General features: G+C 55.1%; 1 protein-coding gene across 1 annotated transcript; it reads left to right on the forward strand.

The window, feature by feature from the left end:
• The first annotated feature begins 9,113 nt into the window (after positions 1-9,113).
• Positions 9,114-15,023, forward strand: EDN2 (endothelin 2). Its single transcript, XM_002810970.4, has 5 exons — positions 9,114-9,177; positions 9,512-9,668; positions 11,129-11,251; positions 12,521-12,619; positions 14,194-15,023. Exons 1-5 carry the CDS (start codon positions 9,114-9,116, stop codon positions 14,285-14,287), a joined length of 537 nt encoding a protein of 178 aa, XP_002811016.2. The 3' UTR covers positions 14,288-15,023.
• The last annotated feature ends 3,434 nt before the right edge of the window (positions 15,024-18,457 follow it).

Consider the following 18,457-nt stretch of genomic DNA (forward strand, 5'->3'; position numbering starts at 1 on the left):
AATCTGGCAGGGTTTGGGGCTCCAGCAGCAGAGGCCTTAGAAAGCCTAAAGGGAGACTCTCTGGTATCACAGATACCCCCTGGCTATGGACAACCAAGGAAGGGGTGTGCCTGTTCTGCCAGGTTGGGCTCACCAGGCCTGCTGGGCCCATGGCCCCTTGACAGGCTCAGATGAAGGTGTGAGTTCATCAGGCCACCCCAGCTCCCTGTCTGACCTCACTGCCGTGACTCAGCCCTGCCTCACCCAAACCTCCTCCTCCTAGGGGACCCCAGGATTGGTGTGACCAGGCCAGTACTGTCTCCACTGTGTGCCTACCCCCTCAGGGCCTCCCATCCTGAGTCATTGCTCACCTCACCACCCAGCACACTGCGTTAACGGCCGGCTCCTCCCGGCAAGCTCCCAGAGATCCTGCTCCTAAAGGCTGGGACCAGGCTGAGGGATGGAGGAACTTCTCCTGCTGCCCCCAGACTCAGGCCCTGAGGTCGATCCCCAGGACCTGTTCTGGGGGACTCTTTGGTTCTGACAAGAAAATCCAAATTGAGGTTGCGTGCTGAGGCCAAGAGCTCAGGGTGACCTAGGTTCAGATCCCAGCTCCTTTCTTGCTAGATGGACAAGATACCTCAGTTTACCCATCTGAAAACTAAAAGTAATAATAAGCTGCATCCTATGAAAATTCTACCTGGGATCATATGTGCTGGGATAGTGGATAAGAATGCAGGCCATATAGCAGGGAGATCGACTCAAATGACCTTGAGCAAGCCACTTCACCTCCTGAGTCTCCTCACTTCCTCAGGCTCCTCATCTATAAAGTGGGAATAATACTAAGTGCCTTCCCACGGGGATGATTAATTGTGATGATATATATTATATAGTGGGTTTTGTAAGTGTTGGCACATTGGAAAGTTCAGTAAACAGTAGCTATGATGAATTCTTATGATTCACATAGATTCTTATGATAGCACATAGTAGGCCAAGTTGGTTTCAGCGGATGATGGGGAGGTGGCCAGGTTGGTTTCAGTGGATGATGGGAGTAGATGGCTGGGCTCTCCTGTTGCTGATGGAGTAGCATCAAGGAAGGGCTCCTGGGGTTCTGTCGCTCTGGAGCGCCCTCTGCAGGTCGAGTACTAAACTTACCCAGGTGGGTGCAAAGGCTCTAAAAAGTCTTTCTGGGCTGCTGCTGGCTTCACGCTTTAGTCCCCAAGGCACCACCAGGGCCACGTCACTTCATGGAGGACAAAGCTGATGCTCAGACAGGAGAAGGGGCTTGCCAGCAGCCACCCAGCCAGAAGCCAAGCCCAAGCCTGCAACTCCATGTCCCCCTCTTCCCAGCCTGGGAGCTGCCTGCCTGGACCCAGGACACCCTCACTTCCCAGTCTCAAGAAGGCCCTCTGGGAGTCTCAGAGCTCATCTGTCCACTGAAGATGCTTGGACAGAGTTGGGAATGCTTCCTGGGAGAGGTAACATTTGAGATGGGCCTGGAAGAATGGTCAGAGTAAACCAAGTAAGTAGGAATGGAAAGAGGATGGGAGGCCCCAGTTTGCCCAGAGGCATAAGGTGAGGAAGTCTGCTATGCATTCAGAGTGTGGCCCACCCTGGGGTCTGGTTGACTAAAGTCTTGGACACCCAGATCAGCCTTAGTGGGATGAGGCAGGAAAGACAGCTGAGGGTCAGAACCCAGGCAGGTCCAATGCCAGGGTGGGCATTTCGAGTTGGTGAGACATTTCACCCTGGCGCCAAGCTGGGATCAGACCACACATTTCAAGCTGAAGCCTGGTTCTTGCAGGAAGGCAGCTTTGCCTAGAAGCCTCCCAAATCTCCGCACACTTCTCGTCTGGTGTGGTGCTGCATGGTGTGCCAAAGCAAACATGAGTGGGCAGATGAAGCCAGGGTGGCCACTTGCCTTGGAGGGATTTGGTGACCCAGAGCAGAGGAGGGACCTGTCATGGGGATCTGGTCCCTGGCATGAAGATGGCATATTCTAATAACACCCTACACACACACACACACACACACACACACACACACACACACACACACACACACACACCCCACTTCTTTCCAGGACTTTGTCCACACTACAAGGCCCACAGCACCCTGCCTCCCAAGGTGAGTGGGGAAGGGAAGCAGAAGTGGGTGGGCAGTGCCTTCCTGAGCCAGGCAGAGGCCAGCTCTCACACTGGCTCCACCATGAAGCACTCCCAGCAGCTGCCAGGTGGGATTTTTCTTCTTAGATGCTCTTGACAAATGTGGCCTCTGACACTCAGGAAGACTAAACCATGGTGTGCCCTTAGTTACATGGTTAGTGAGCCACAGAACCAGCCCCCAGACTGGACAATCCCAGCCCACACTACCCCCTGGCCTGGCACAGTCTCAGGCGCTTGTCCATAATGGGATAGTGGGTGAGGGGGGATTCAAGCCTGAATCACAGAGCTTTGAAGCTGGAACCCGGATCTGCCAGCCCTCAGAGGTGCCAAAGGTGGGCTGGCCTCTGACTCACCCCCACACCCTGAGCTCCCCCTGGACAGTGGCTTCAGCTCCTGACCACCTTTCTGTCCACCGGGGCCCAGCTGTGCCCATCTAGGTCATTCATGGCTCAGGATTCCCAGTAGCTGGGCAGGAAGGCCAAGGCCTTCAGGCAAGGAGGCGCCCCAGGCACACCTCTTCTTAGGAATGCTGGCCTAAAATAACAGTGGGAACCCTGGCTTTGCCTGCCTCCTGGGCACCAAGTTATCCTGATGATAGAAGCACCAGGCACTTATTTGTAGCTGACATTTCATTCTAGCATGAAGTACTGTACTCCTGCGTGGCCCAGCCTCCTGGTGGCTCACCCCTTCCCAGAGGGGAAAGGCGGCCTCCTGGTGGCTCACCCCTTCCCAGAGGGGAAAGGCAGCCTCCTGGTGGGGCCCTGGGTGCGCCTTGGAAAACATCGGTTCTAAGCAACATAGTGGGTGTGACTTTGAAAAAATACCAGCTACATGTCTTGGCTGGTGGTGATGGTGGGATAGAAGAGAAGGTTGGGGTTCCAGCCCCTCTGAGCACAGGGGCCTAGGCCTCAGAGAGAAAAGCATGCAGACATCCTGGGTCTCCAGGATCCAGGCCTGACAGGGAGACCTCTGGCAGCGTCCTCCCTAGACCCCAGCTTCATCATCTGGGTGTAGACCAAGGGTCCTTTCATCTCTGACTTTTTCCTTAAAGATGATCTCAAGTCTTCATCATTAGAGCATTTTGAAGAATGGCATCAGACGGGAAAAGGGGCCTAGACCTCCTTAGAAGGGGTGTCTATGCAAAGCTTTGTCTGGTGAGATGAAGCCGTCTAGTTGCATTTCATTTCACCCCAGTGTTTGGCACAGATCATGGGCCCAGGCCCGTGCTAGGCTCTGAGGCAGGAATTCCAGAGAAGACCGTGTTTCAATTATCTCATCATATCAGTGGGGAGACACACCCACCTCTAGGAAGCAACCAAATAATGTTTCCAGGACAGTGTAATATATCATTCAAAGCTCTTCAAGCCTTGACCCTCCTAATCTGTCCAACCTTGTTTCTCATGAAGGAGGATGGGTGCATGGGAGGCTGGTTGAGTAGATGTGTGAACGGAAGGATGGATAAAAGGTTTGATGATGAGTGGATCAATGGAGAGAAAGAAGGCAGATGGGAGGAAAGGTGGATGGATGGGTGGGTAGGCGGATGGATGGATGGATGAATGGATGGATGGATGGATTGATGGATCAATGGATAGAAAGAAGGTGGGTGGGAGGAAAGGTGGATGGATGGGTGGGTAGGCGGACGGATGGATGGATGAATGGATGGATGGATTGATGGATCAATGGATAGAAAGAAGGTGGGTGGGAGGAAAGGTGGATGGATGGGTGGGTAGACGGATGGATGGATGGATGGATGGATGGATGGATGGATCGATGGATAGAAAGAAGGTGGATTGGAGGAAAGGTGGATGGATGGATGGATGGGTAGACGGATGGTGGATGGATGGCTTAATGGATCAATGGATCAATGGATAGAAAGAAGGTGGATGGGAGGAAAGGTGGATGGATGGGTGGGTAGACGGACGGATGGATGAATGAATGGATGGATGGATGGATGGATCAATGGATAGAAAGAAGGTAGTTGGGAGGAAAGGTGGATGGATGGGTGGATGGGTGGATTGATGGATAGATGGGTAGGTAGGTGAATAGATGGGAGGATCATTGGATAGACATGATATAGATTGTTGGTCCCATAGCAGATAAGCATAAGGGGAAAAGTTCTTGCCTAGGGCTCTCTGCCTGCTGAGAGCAGGGAAGTGTGCCCTGGAGAAGAGTTGCTGTGAGGCGGGAGGGCTCCCCAAGGGCTGGGAAAGCACACTGGGGACACGTAGGCTCAGGGCCGGGCTTTGGAGCTACACTGACTTGCTTTCTAACCTTGGCTCTGCCACTTCCTAGCTGTCTGACATGGGGCAAGTCACCCTCTCTGAGCCTCGTTTCTTCATTTATAAAATAGGGACTCATTACAGTAACTACCCCACAGGTATGTTGTGACAGTTCACGAAGCTAATATACCTAAATCACTTAGCACAGGGCTCAGAATATATTAAGCGCTCAATAAATGCTTATTTATCCTCTATTCCTAAAAGGCTAAGTGGGGAATCTGGCCCTTAGCCCATTAGAGGTAACTCAAAGCCTTGGAGTCCAGAGATTTCCATCCTAGATGCTGAGTCCTGAGTTAGTTTCCTCACTTCAAAAAGTCCAGGAGGACTTACATGGCCTCTTAACAAGGGTGTCTTGACTGAACCATGTCTGCTTTTGGCTGAAATTCCAGCAGTTCCATAGGCCTAGTTGACCCTGCTCTGATTACCCTTAGACTGATAACAAAGAGAGCACATGAATTATTCTTTTGAAAGTATAGTTTATGTGGGAGACATAAATCTTTCCAAATGGGCTGAGATAGAGGGAAGAGGACCAAGGGTGTCCTCCAAGGGAAGCCGTGGAGACCAGGGAGCCGGCCCTGCAGGCTGAGGCTGCCCTCGCAGAGACCCAGTTTGAGAACAGTGGTGTGGGTGGTGGCTGGTCCTGCTGGCTCAGGGTGAGCTGTGGCTGATGGCAGGAGGCCCAGACCACCCACCAGAAAGAGGCCCTGAGGCTGAGTGGCCCCAGGCCCGAGTGGGGGCAGCCCGACCCACAGCATTTGGGACAAGTGGTGATGGGAATGTCTGAGTCTCCTGAGTCCCTAAGCCCCAACCCAGGCCGGCTCCAGGGCCAAACCCTCCCCAACCCCCAGCCCCTGCAAGCTCCTGTCATCTCCCCTGGCCAGCCCCTCTTCCCAGCTGCTCGCTCTGCTAGGCCGTCTGCACGGTGTGTGCCTACAGCAAAGACACTGTGTCCCTTCCACTGGGGCTGCAAACAGAACTTCCCAAAACCCGGTGGGGCCAGGTGTCGATGGGGAAATGACTGGTTTTGCACAGGTGAAGGAGCAGAAGGCCTCAAGCTGCAAGAGCCATGCTGCTGGAGTCTCCTGGGCCTCCATCTGGGGAGCGCTAAACTCAGGTCAGCTTGATCCTGAATGTTACAGGCAGTTAGAGGTGAAAGCACCTCTCGCCATCAATGGGAAGGCAGGACACCTGAGGCCAGGGAGAGGAGCCCTAGGCCACATATCATGAAAAGCAGAGCTGGGACAAAGCTTCCTGGTCCAGGGCCTCGATCGCAATCCCAGGCACCTGCTGCAGCCCAGCCCTGTTGTGTCAGACATCACCAGGAGACTTAGTCTTCACTCCCATGCAACCTCCATTCAGCTCAGTGTCCACAGCTGCTGGACAGCTGCTTGATGGGACCATATTTGCTTTTAGAGCTGGGACTATAGAGGGAGCTTTGGGGTGCACAGAGAGACAGTCTAACCTCATCCCAGTGCCCCAGCCTTCCTGCCACTGGGGTCCTTCCTGACAGCCTTTCTCCAAGGGACCCAGGATCCTGGGCTCAGTTTGGACCCCTGGGAGAGCTTCACGGGTGTATAGGAAAGGGTGAGGCAGGTTAGGAACCAAGAGAACATGCCCAGCCCCATCAGTGTCTTGAGCCAGTTGCTCCTCCTCTTGCACTTCAGTTATCTCATCTACCAAATGGGAGTGGAGACGGGGATTTCTAGGGGGCAGTTTCTAGCCCAGTGTCTTACTCAGAAATACACTCAACTGCTCTCTTCTGCCAACCCTCCCTCCCCACACATCCCTCTTTCTTGGATAGGGCTGCTGCAAGCATAAGGGAAACAAATCACTTAGTGAGTAAAGCAATTCTCTTCAAATTCTGAGAGAGTGACCTTTGGTGGCTCCCTGCTCTTCCCCCCTGCAGCCTCAACAAACTAGGGCAGGTGCCAGGGCCAGAGCAGTAGGGCCAGGGGGCCGTGAAGCCAGGCCACCTAGAAAGGACAGGGACAGTGAGGCCAGGACAGTTATAGGTGGCAGGGTCATGCAGTCCGACCAGCCATGAGGGGCAGAGGCGAGGGACAGAGGCCCAGGCTAAGCGACCCAGGGAGCTGGGGCTATAATTAACTCAGCTTAATTTTCCCTACCTGGAAACTAACTCTTGTCAGTGGGGTAGCGCTGTTCCGGCAATGATCTGGGCTCGCTCAGGTTCCTGGGCCAGTCCTCTCCATTTCACAGGAGCCCTGCTTGTTCAGCTCAGGCGGAGGGCAGAGAAAGAGAGAAACCGGAGCCAGGCCCAGCTCGCAGCTCTCTGTGCTGACCCTGTGGGGCTCCGGCAGCAGCCCCTGCCTTGTCGTCACCCTTCTTTCACACCCGAGAGGGATCCTGCCTCTGGGTTCATTTAATGCTTCTATTATGTTTCCCCGGCTCAGAGCCTCTGGTTCCCTATTGTCTTGAGCAGGCGTTTTGCATTTGTGTAAAGATTAGACACCTTATAACCTTCCCTCTTCTCCCTATGGTTTCCCTCTTCTACTTTCTCAAATCCGAATTCTTTCTTTCTGGCTATGCACTGCTTCCTCGTTCTCCTCCTCTCTCCCTGCCTGTCTTTATCTACCTCCCTGTTTGTTTTCCTCCCCACCCTGACCCCCTCCGTCTCCCCGCTGACCTGCTTTTCCTTCTTTCTTCTCTTCACGGTCCAGCGGCTTGAATTCTCTATCCACCCCCAACCAGCCCCCAACCCTGCTTAATTCCGTATTCATATTCTTGCAGAGGCTGATAGAAATGACTGTGAGTATTGCTCACCTCATTCCAGAAATACTCTTCTAAATTCTTCGAGAGGCACGACGTGGGAGGGCAGCGAGCACCTCATGGGGAGTCCGTTGTGCTTTACTTGATAGACCAAGCCACCTGCCCGCTGGGTGGCCTTGGCCAGGCCCTGCTCCTCTCTGAGCCTCCTTGTGGGCAGTCCTGAGCTGACTCCCCTCTGATAATAGCTGCCTCCTGGGGTTGTGGTGAGGAAGAGTCGATAGTGCTCCAAGCACGTAGTAGGTGCTCAGGAAACGTTTGTTTATTTGTTTTCACAGGAGCCAGCTCAGCCTCCGGGAAGGAAGATCCTGCTGTCACCCTCCATCAGTTCTGCCAGTTTCTTCAGGATTTCACACATGCACGCTTGCTCTGGGCACACCCTAGGAAGATGCAAACTTGCCTGTTCCTGGTGGTCACCTATTGTCCCCTTCATAAATGTCCAAGGACAAAGGAGCTGCTGAATACAGGAACTGAGCATTGGGCATCCTGGGTTCTGTAAGTGGAAAGCCAGGTGTGCATCTCTTCATCCCCCTGCCCTCAGGAAGCACTCGCAAGGCCCCTACTGTGTGCAGGGTAGGTGTCAGGCCCTGCCTCCTCTGGGGCTCTGGACCTTGAGATTGCAGGGGAGATAAGTGCAATGGGATGAGTCAGGCAGGCACGAGAGATACAGGCCCTGGGAATTCCAAGAAATGAGAGAGCCTTTCCTGTTGTGCCTGGAGACAGGGTCCCTGAGAAGACTCCAGCAGGAGGTGGACTCTGAGCCAGGCCAGGGCAGGAACAGAGGGTGCCTGCCAGTTCCCCGAGCTGCTCGGCACAGCTCTGGTTCATCCCTGCTTTCCCCTCCCCAGCAAGGCTTCTGGGCCTGCAGACGGGCAGGAGCAGAATGCCAGTCCCCAGAGAAATCTCCTGGCTTACTTCTTTTGCAGACAGTAGCCACCAGTGGGAGCCAAGACATCCTGTCATGGCCAGGACAGGAGACTGTTCAAGGGGCGCTTTGTGTGTGTGTCCTCAGGGACATCTTTCTGGAAAGGGGTCTGAAGCCACCTTCTTAGTCTCAAAGGAGCCTGTAAGCCAAGCAGGGTGAAGTACCTTCTTGTTTTGGCCTTGTTTGCAAACAAGGAAGCAGGCCCAGGAAGGATGCCCTTGGCCATGGCTGCATACCTGAACACCTTCTGGAAGGGACTAGAACTCCTGCCCCAGGCCCTGGGGTGACAGGGCAGGGGTTGAGTGGGGCATTTCCTGGGTGAGGTGGGGATGAAGCAGTTCCAGGCTGGTCAGAAGTCAGGCGTGAGCTGTGTCCTTCACAGAGGGAGGCAGGCCCAGAGAGGGCTCTGACTCTCCCAAGGCCACACAGCCTTGCGTGGGTCTTTCACATCCCACACAACAGAGCGGCATCCTCAGCCTGGTTGGCAGAGGGCAGGCAGGATAGATGGCAGAGTCTTCTCCGAAGAGAGGGGTTTTGCTCATGGAACCTCCTCCTCCACACTCACAGCCCTGGGCGAGACCTGTGGAGCAGCCGCCAAGAGAGTGAGGGAGGGGGCTCGGGGCAGCTGAGGGTGACTTGAGGAAGTCCAGCTGGACTGCGAGGGGGCCCCTGGGGACTGCCAGGGAGCCTCAGGACTCCCAGAGGTGCTCCAGGCACAGAGGGAGGAACGGGCCTTCCATCTCCCTCCCCCCTTCACTGCCGAGGCTGGGTCGGGCCAGGCGCCCGGGGAGGAGGCGGTGTCCCTGGCTCCCAGCCCGCCGGTGCAGCAGGGCAGGGCTGGACCAGAAGGGGTGGGGCACCGTGCCTGGTATAAGAGGCAGCCAGGGCACCGAGGCAATGAGCTATCTGCTCAGCTTAATAGCAGGACGCTGGCAACAGGCGCTCCCTGCTCCAGTCCAGCCTGCCCGCTCTGCCACCGCGATGGTCTCCGTGCCTACTACCTGGTGCTCCGTTGCGCTGGCCCTGCTCGTGGCCCTGCATGAAGGTGAGCTGCCCTGGCCTCACCTGCCGCCTACAGCTCCTGGGTCTGTCTATCTCTGTCTCCCCCTAGGGCTGCAGTGCCTCCCAAGCCAGCTGGGGGCAGACAGGGGCGGGAGCCTGGCGGCAGTGGTGGCAGGGGAAAGGTTCTGCAAATACAGAGGTGCCCAGGCTCCCCACGGGCTGCTGGGACTTCCCTGGGCTGGCCTGGAGCTCTTGAGCAGCAAGAGTGCCAACTCCCTCGATTATGCAAGAGGAGGAGCATGGTGGGTCTCCCACTCCGGGATGTGCCGGGCACCCCAACCCACCTCTCCACCTCTCTCTCCCTCCTGTGCATGCAGGGAAGGGCCAGGCTGCTGCCACCCTGGAGCAGCCAGCGTCCTCATCTCATGCCCAAGGCACCCACCTTCGGCTTCGCCGTTGCTCCTGCAGCTCCTGGATCGACAAAGAGTGCGTCTACTTCTGCCACTTGGACATCATCTGGGTGAACACTCCTGAGTGAGCAACCATGGGGATTGGGGGCAGGGAGAGCTCTGGGGCAGGGTGTCAGGGTGGAAGCTACTGGCAAGCTAGGGAACGTTGACACAGTCCATCTTTCCCTGGGCCTCCAGATGGAGGCATTGGCTAGTATCCATAGTTAATTGCTTCAATTCCTGAGTGGGGACCACCTGAGCCATAGAGAGGGCTGTCACCTGAGAATTCTTAAGACAGCCTGGTAAGCAAGTGTTGGCCCCGTTTTCCAGATTCAAGTACTGAGGCTCAAAGAGCTTAAGCGCCTTCCCCAAGATCACACAGGTAATCGTAAGGGTAGGCACCATCCTCGGTTGGGGAATGCCGGAGCTCACAGTCTCTGTCATGCTGCCTCTGCATGGTCTTCCAATAATAATACGATTAGTGACAGCACCCGTGCCTTGACTATGCCAGGCTCTTTGCCAAGCACTGCACGTGCATGATCATCTCAGGAGCCCCCCATCCTCCCCATAAGGCAGGATAGTCCCTCAAACGACAGATGAGAACCTACCCTGTGCTACTGGCTACACCCAGGTGGGAGCCCAGTGCTGTCTGTTCCGCCTGCACCCGTGCTGCCTCCAGGCCACTGCATACCTTCAGTTGAAGTTTCTGTGTGTGTTTGTGATTTTTTTCCCTTCCCCAAATTGCAAAAGGCAAGAGAAGCCCTGCACGTAAGCGTGTGTGAAGCTAATCCGCATCCAAACACTTGCTTAGGGCGGGAACCCTGCCAGTCCCTGCGTGCTGAGTCTACCTGGAGTCACTACGACTCCAACCACACCATCTAAAATTAGCTCTGTCTCTCAAAAGTGCTGGTCCAGCCAGCCACGGGGCCCCTGCCCTTCCCCTGGCCCGCTTGATCAGACTCTGAATCTGAAATCAATCCCATCAGAACACACACACGCACACACCCCACTTTCAAGTCAAGCCTCTAAGGCACATTTGTTACACCCCCCCCCAGGCAAGTGGGGACCAGGTCGGGGCAGCTTAGCTATGAGCCTGTGTTTACTTCTGTGAGATGGAGTGGCCGCCCTTCCTCCAGAGCTAGCTGAGAGCCTTCTTTGAGAACAGGGGGACCAGCCTGTCTGAGAGGGGAGAGAGAGTAGGAGGTTCCCAATTCTCAACTTCGGGTAGGATCACAGATTTCCTTGCCCCCATGCTCGGAGCTCTCACTGAGCCAAGCCAGGCCCAGAGAAGGGGAGGGTCTTGCCAAGGGCTACCAGGACCCTTGTGGAGGAGCCTGTGACTTCAGTGGTATGACTTCTTGAGGTCAAGGTCTGGTCACCTTTCATTGGCACCCTGCTGGCATAGGTGGCTGTCCCAGTGGGCAGTGTGGACAGTCCCTGCTTGCCAATGGTTGTGGTTTATTTAATCCTCTCTCTCTTTATTTTTTTTTCTCTCTCTCTTTCTCTCCACCCCACACCACTACCTTGCTGGCTGCCCGCCCACAGACAGACAGCTCCTTACGGCCTGGGAAACCCGCCAAGACGCCGGCGCCGCTCCCTGCCAAGGCGCTGTCAGTGCTCCAGCGCCAGGGACCCCGCCTGTGCCACATTCTGCCTTCGAAGGCCCTGGTAGGTGGGCACCCAGCCTGCAGGGGCATAGGGTAGCTGCAAGCCCGGGCATGCCCTGGGGAGCAGGTGTCTGGGAGACTAGCAGAGGAGCGAAGTGGCAAGTTGGGGGTGAGAAGCGACCCAGGGGCCCACAGGCTGCTTTGGGTCCATGGCACCATCCCTTCCTGCAGGAACAAGTCACCCCTGGGGGCCTCCTGATGCCCAGCTCTGGTGGCTTCTGGGAACACTCATGCCCTCACTCCTGGGCAGGAGAGAGTCTGCCAGTGACAGCTGAGGCAACTCAGGCCCAGAGAGGGGGCAGGACACATCAGGCTGCATAGCTCATCAGAAGGAGGGCCAGGCCTTGGGCCTGAGTCTGTCTGATCGAGTCCTACTGGGCTTTGGATTCCAACCTGAGGTTCAGGGGGACTTTGAAGCTTGCTCGGGGAAGAAATGGCATCTGGAGTTGGGAAGCCATGTCACCATCCCAGGGTGGCCCCAGAGTTGCTGGGGGGCCTTTGCCATGGTCTCCTATCTTACCTGAGCCTAAGTTTTCCCATCTGTAAAGTGGTGGGAGGCTTTGTTCCTTCCCTCATCCACATGGAGAATTTGGGAAAACCAAACTGGCTTCAAAGTCCCAAGCTTCTGGCCGGGCACGGTGGCTCACACCTGTAATCCCAGCACTTTGGGAGGCCGAGGCGGGTGGATCACCTGAGGTCAGGAGTTCAAGACCAACCTGGACAACGTGGTGAAACCTAAAATACAAAAAAATTGCTGGGCATGGTGGCGGGCGCCTGTAATCTCAACTACTCGGAAGGCTGAGGCAGGAGAATCTGTTGAACCTGGGAGGCAGATGTTGCAGTGAGCCGAGATCGTGCCATTGCACTCCAGCTTGGGCAACAAGAGCGAAACTCAGTCTCAAAAAAAAAAAAAAAAAAAAATCCCAAGCTCCAGTTCCCATGATGGTTTACGAGAAACTCCTCCTCTGGGTCTCAAGCTGAGGCCCCGCCCCTGCCTCAGTTTCCCCTGCAGCTGCAGGAGGCCAGATTCTGGGAAGGCCAAAAAAGCTGCCTCTTTCTGGGGCTAAGAACACGTTCCTGGTAGCTCAGTTTTCCTCGGTCCCCACCCCACCTGGAAAGGGAAAGATGCCAGGTGCACAGGGGTGGAAATGGATCTGCTCCTGCAGGCAGGTGGGGATGGGGAAGGGGTGGGGGCTGGGCTGGGCCTGCAGCCAGGTAGCTTCAGGGCCCTGGGCAGTCCATCACTTGGGCCCTAATGCTATTCATGCAGGACTGAAGCCGGGGCAGTCCCTAGCCAGAAGTCCCCTGCAGACGTGTTCCAGACTGGCAAGACAGGGGCCACTACAAGAGAGCTTCTCCAAAGGCTGAGGTGAGGGCATGGGACACATGCACAGACTGAGCACCTCCTGTGTGCCTTGCACATTTCCCATATTTTCTATGTGAGGCAGGTCTGGGTCCTCATTGGGTAGCAAAGAGAACTGAGGCTCAGAGAGGGAAAGCCACTTGCCCAAAGTCACACAGCAGTCAGCGGCATCTGGCTGACCCCAGAGTCTGTGCTCTTACCTACTGTGCTCTTTGTTACCACTAGGCCTGGAAGTGGACTTTTTAGAGGGTTTGAAGGCTCATGACTGGGAAGGACCGCAGTTGTTGGTTCAGGCTGTGCTGAATGGAGCATCTCACACATGCTGGTGTCCAGAGGGGCCAACTGCCCAGCCTGCTCCCTCTCTGCTGCTCAGATTGCATCTCCTCCCTGGTGCCTCAGTGTGACTCAGACCTGGCCCCCAGGAGGTGCCCATGAATGCTTGTTCAACCAAACCAACTCAAGAACAGACACTTGCACCTGCTGGGCAGCAGAGTGGCTGTAGGGGCAGCCTCTGGGGCAGACTGCTTGATCTGAACCCCAGCCCAGCCTGGAACAAGCTTTGTGACCTTGGGTTTGCCCCTCAACTTCACTGTGCCTCTAGTTCCTATGATTTGAACAGGGAAATTGTGCCATCCATCCCCGCCTGGGGTTGCTGTGAGGTCAGATGAGTGGACGCACATGAAGCGTGTAGCCCAGGGTCTGTGCCCGTGGGAGCTGTGGAGGGGTTTGCCATTTCCACTTCTGTCACTGAGGGTTCCTTGCAGCTGGCCAGGTCCCAGGGCCCAGCTCAGCCCCTCAGAGATTCTCACCTTTTGGGGGCGGCAGAAAAATAGGAGAAAAGGCAGGATGGTGGGATGGACAGGACCCAACATATGCTTAGGAACTTTCTGAGAATGAAAAAAATGAGTACAAGACTTTTCAAATGCACACACTTCATAGTGTGCAGAGCTGGCTCGGCCAAACTTGTACTCATTCTCGGTAGCTCAGGCCTGTTTTTGTTTTACAAGCTAAGAAAGGGGATCAGAGAAGCTAAGATTGTTGCCCAAGTTTCCTTAGCTGGGAACTGAAGCCAGCCTCCTGGCTCCCAGTTTAGAGTTCTTTGAGCCAGGATGTGGCCACCCAGCCAGGTTCAAAGGGCAGCGGGGTGCCCTGTTTTCTGGGCTGGACTACCTTGAGCTGGACCTCGAAGAATAAGCAGAACTTTAGCAGGTGGCTTCTGGGTGAGGGGAATACACACAGCCTGGAGGGAAGAGCAGGAGCAAAGGTATGGAAAGGTGTGGAAAGAAGTGGGAAGGCAGATGACGGGAGACCTACAGGGCTGTGCTTGGCTGTCCACTCATTCTGGCAGCATTTGATGTTGAACATTAGCTCTGTCAAAGCCCCCATGTGCAGAGAAGCTTCAACGCCTGGGCTGGCCTGCACTGGTTGTGCAGACCTTGTTTTCAGACCACTCTCTGACCCCAGGGCAGCTGTGATCCCAGGATCTGGGCAAGGGCTGTAGCCCCATTGCCCCTGCTCTGGGGCAGTCTTGGACAGTCCATATCTCCTGAGATGCTAAATTGACCCTTCTTGATTCCCAGGGACATTTCCACAGTCAAGAGCCTCTTTGCCAAGCGACAACAGGAGGCCATGCAGAAGCCGCGGTCCACACATTCCAGGTGGAGGAAGAGATAGTGTCGTGAGCTGGAGGAACATTGGGAAGGAAGCCCGCGGGGAGAGAGGAGGAGAGAAGTGGCCGGGGCTTGTGGACTCTCTGCCTGCTTCCTGGACCGGGGCCTTGGTCCCAGACAGCTGGACCCATTTGCCAGGATTGGCACAAGCTCCCTGGTGAGGGAGCCTCGTCCAAGGCAGTTCCATGTCCTCGCACTGCCCAGGGAAGCCCTCGGCCTCCAGACTGCAGAGCAGCCTCGAGCGCTGGCTGCTGGCCCACAGCTCTGCTGGAAGAACTGCATGGGGAGTACATTCATCTGGAGGCTGCGTCCTGAGGAGTGTCCTGTCTGCTGGGCTACAAACCAGGAGCAACTGTGCAGCCACGAACACGCATGCCTCAGCCAGCCCTGGAGGCTGGACGGCTCCCCCTGGGGCTGGCATCCTGGCTGGCTGTGTCCTCTCCAGCTCTCCCTCCCCAGAGTCCTTGCACCCTCATTCCCTCGGGACCCTCCCAGTGAGAAGGGCCTGCTCTGCTTCTCCTGTCTGTATATAACTTATTTGCCCTAAGAACTTTGAGAATCCCAATTATTTATTTTAATGTATTTTTTAGACCCTCTATTTACCTGCAAACTTGTGTTTATAATAAATGAGGAAACGTACTCTGGTTTTTTGTCTTGGCAAAGGCAGGGAGTTGGAGGCTCCTCTCAAGAAGGGGCCGCTTGGAAGTTGGAGGACACAAGAAGGAAAGGGCTGGGGCAGGTGGCTAGAGCCCTAGGTTCCACTCCCACCCTTGCTGGGTGTCTCTGGCTGCTAGCCTGCCCTCTCTGGGCTTTTGTCTGTCATGTGCCTCGACAGCCACCTGCAGCTGTGACGTCCAGATTCCAGGACCTATATTCTCATCAGGCCAGTAATCAACTGCCAGCCCTTTTCTAGGAGCGTGTGTGGAAGAAGCCAAGACACGAGGGTGGAGGGACTCATCGCCCCAGCGGCTCTGTCCCAGCAGAGGCTGACAGTAAGGCCCAGAGCAAAGCTGTCCAGCGAGGGAGAAGACCAGGTGAACCCCAAGGCTGTGGGTGCCCCATTGGTCGGTGAGGGGTGCTGTGATGGAGCCACAGCCTGGCCCTGGCCTGGCCCCTCACCTTGGGCTTTGGACATGATAAATACTTGCTGATTGAAGTCGTGAGTCACCACTGCAGTATGATGTTGAACAAATCTCTTTCAGTTTCTGAACCTCAGTTTTCTTCATCTAGAAAATGGGAAGCAATAGTCCCCACCTCACAGAGTTGCTGTGGGCACTAAGCAGAGAAGTAATGGTACCAGGCTCAGCCCAAGGCCTGACAAGAGGCAGAGGCTGCTTGTGGTGCTGGCAATGGTGATTATGGAATGAGTGGGACGGGGACAGAGCTAAGGGGCCTGAGGGGAGGGCGAGATGGGGGCTAGCTGGGGTGGAGGTGGGTGGTCATAGGAAGACTCTGGACAAAGGTGCTACTCTTGTGGCCTCAAAAGATATGCAAAATAAATAGAAAGACTCAAAAGAGGCCAGGGGTGGCAACTCACGACTGTAATCCCTGCACTTTAAGAGGCCGAGGTGGGAGGATCACTTGACTCCAGCAGTTCAAGACCAGCCTGGGCAATATAGGGAGACCCTGTATCTACAAAAAAAAAATTGTTTTTAATTAGCTGGGCGAGGTAGTGTACACCTGTGGTCCCAGCTACTCAGAAGGCTGAGGCCAGAGGATTGCTTGAGCCCAGGAGGTTGAGGCTACAGTGAACTATGATCGTGCCACTGCCTTGTAGCCTGGGCACCACAGGGAGGACCTGCCTTAAAAGAAAAAGAAAAAGAAACCCTCAAATGACTTGAATACATAGAAAATAGGGAGAGAATTCCAGGCAGAGGGAGTGGGGAGGATGAAAGTATGGAAATGGGAGTGACAAAGAAGCTTCCTTAGGAGGGGCCTCAGGTGTCTGGACCACGGCAAAGGGACAGCAGCAGGAGACAAAGCCAGAGAGGCCTTGAAGGCCAAGGTTAGGAGCCTGAACTTCCCCTTGTGGGCCGCAGGAAGCCACAAAAGCTCTGTGAGTAGCAGGGGACCTCGGCAGAGCTGAGCTTTGGAAATATGCCACAGAGGGCTGGTCAGGGCTGAGTGAATGAGGACACCAGTGGCAGAGAAGCAGTCATCATAAGTCCTTAGGGATCCTCCATGCATCCTGGTGATGAGGCTGGTGTCACGGGGTCAGCCCAGGCACTTATTGCCTACTCCAGCCCAGGGCTAGAGCGCACCTCTCAGGTTTCAGCTGAGCCTGATGCCAGGGGAGCCTCGCTTCCTGGGAGTGCATCACAGGCTCCCATTCAACATGACCCTACCCCTCAGAAACTCAAATGCAACAGCCCATGGCCAGGCCAGGCAGCTGGGTAAGGCAGCCCTAGGGCCGCAGCTGTGACAGAGGCCTGGCAGCAGCATGAGGAAAACCTGGCGGAGGGTGTGTTGGAGAGAAGCATTCACCGCCCTTGGCACAGGCCCTGGGGACCCTGGCCAGGGTTCAGAGATCAGTGACCCAGATGATTGAGCAACAGAGATGATTAAAGGAGTAGAGGAGGCCCAGAAGGCAGGGACAGGTAAGGGTGACACCACAGTCCTTTAAACCCATACACCTGGGAAACAGGGGCCTCTGGCTGGGGCCCTGCACTGTAGGGGGGCCCTGTTCTGGCCCTCATCCAGCCATACCTCTCTATGGGACAAGAAGTTTGCAGGGCCACGGGGCCACGTATGCCCGAAGTCTGTCCTTGCTTCCAGCCCACACTCCAGGTAGCTGGGACTTCAGCCATGCTGGGGAAGGTGGGCTAGAGTTTGGAAAGAAGCAGAGAAAAAGCTACGAGGAGCAGCTACCAGGTCAAACCAAACCCGGGGAAGAAGGCATCTAAGCTTCAGGAAGCTTGGGTTTTCTGGGACAAAATCTCCCCTCCTCCTGCCTTTTCCATAAATATAGAACAGGCTTTCTTCAAGGCTTTTTGAGTCAAATTTGTGTTCCTTTTGACTGGAACACTAGGCAGAGACAGGCCAGAAGGGGGCACAGGATGACCCAGATTTATTTGGATTATGTGGACAGGAGGAAGTTGAGTCAGAGAGCAGTCAGGTCCTGTATCCGGGGCTGTGAGGCTGCAGATGGGGCCCTTCGCTGCCTCTCCACAGCCCTCACTCAGGAAAAAGCCCTGTGGAATTCTCTCTCTCTCTCTCATTGAAAATAGAGCCCAGGCAGCTAGGTCTTCAGTTCAGAAAAGTCATTTGCCTAATCACGGTGACAAACTATTGGAATGTGGCCATCCATTAATTCAACGGTTATGAATAATCACCTCTGGGAGGACTCTCGTGAGCAAGACAGACACAGTTCCTGCCTCACAGGCCAAGAGGACAGTCATTCAAGAAAACAACGGTTAAATATGAAGATAAGAATCATAGCAAACATTCACTGAGCACCTACTAAGTGCTTTCCGCATATTAACTCCTTGCTTCCTTACAGCAACCTTATGTAGCAAATTCTGTCATTACTATTTCCATTTGGTAGGAAAGGTTACTGAGGCACAGAGCTGTTAGTAACTTGCTCAAAGTCATACAGCTAGGATGTGGCTTCGCTGGGTTTTAAACCCCAGGCTTTTAACTTCTGTGCTATCCTACCTCTCTAATAGGCTATGTCCACACTGTGATGGAGCTCCTGAGGAGGGAGAGCCCAGGGTGGCTTCCTGGAGAAGGGGACATCTAGGCCAACTCTGGGGAAGTCAGTCAAGGAAGAGGGTGGAGAAGAGCATTCCAGGCAGAGGAAACAGCATAGGTGAAGTTTCCTGTCTTCATAGGAAGGGAGCTATTCCCAGCCTCTTTTGGGGAGTAAAAGGAGAGGTCCTGGGAACGGCTGGAAGGGGCAGGCAGGAAGGGGCAGTGCATGCCTGAGCACCAGACCAAGCCCCGAGCATCTGGCATGGGGGTGCTCCAGGAAGCAGAGGCCACCACTGCTCTCACCCCCACCACAGCCTCAGAAAATACCTCCCCGGAGAATACTATCATGCCCAGCATGCCCTCCATGAGGGCTTCAGGCCTCTGGAAACCTCTCTGGCTGCCCGCCGGGGTCTCACAGCCTGGCAGGGGAGACAGACAAGAGCAAAGTGAAGGGCCAGAGGTGGAGTATGTTGTGAGCTGGACT

The sequence above is a fragment of the Pongo abelii genome, chromosome 1, assembly GCF_028885655.2.
Source record: "Pongo abelii isolate AG06213 chromosome 1, NHGRI_mPonAbe1-v2.0_pri, whole genome shotgun sequence".
Taxonomy (NCBI): domain Eukaryota; kingdom Metazoa; phylum Chordata; class Mammalia; order Primates; family Hominidae; genus Pongo; species Pongo abelii.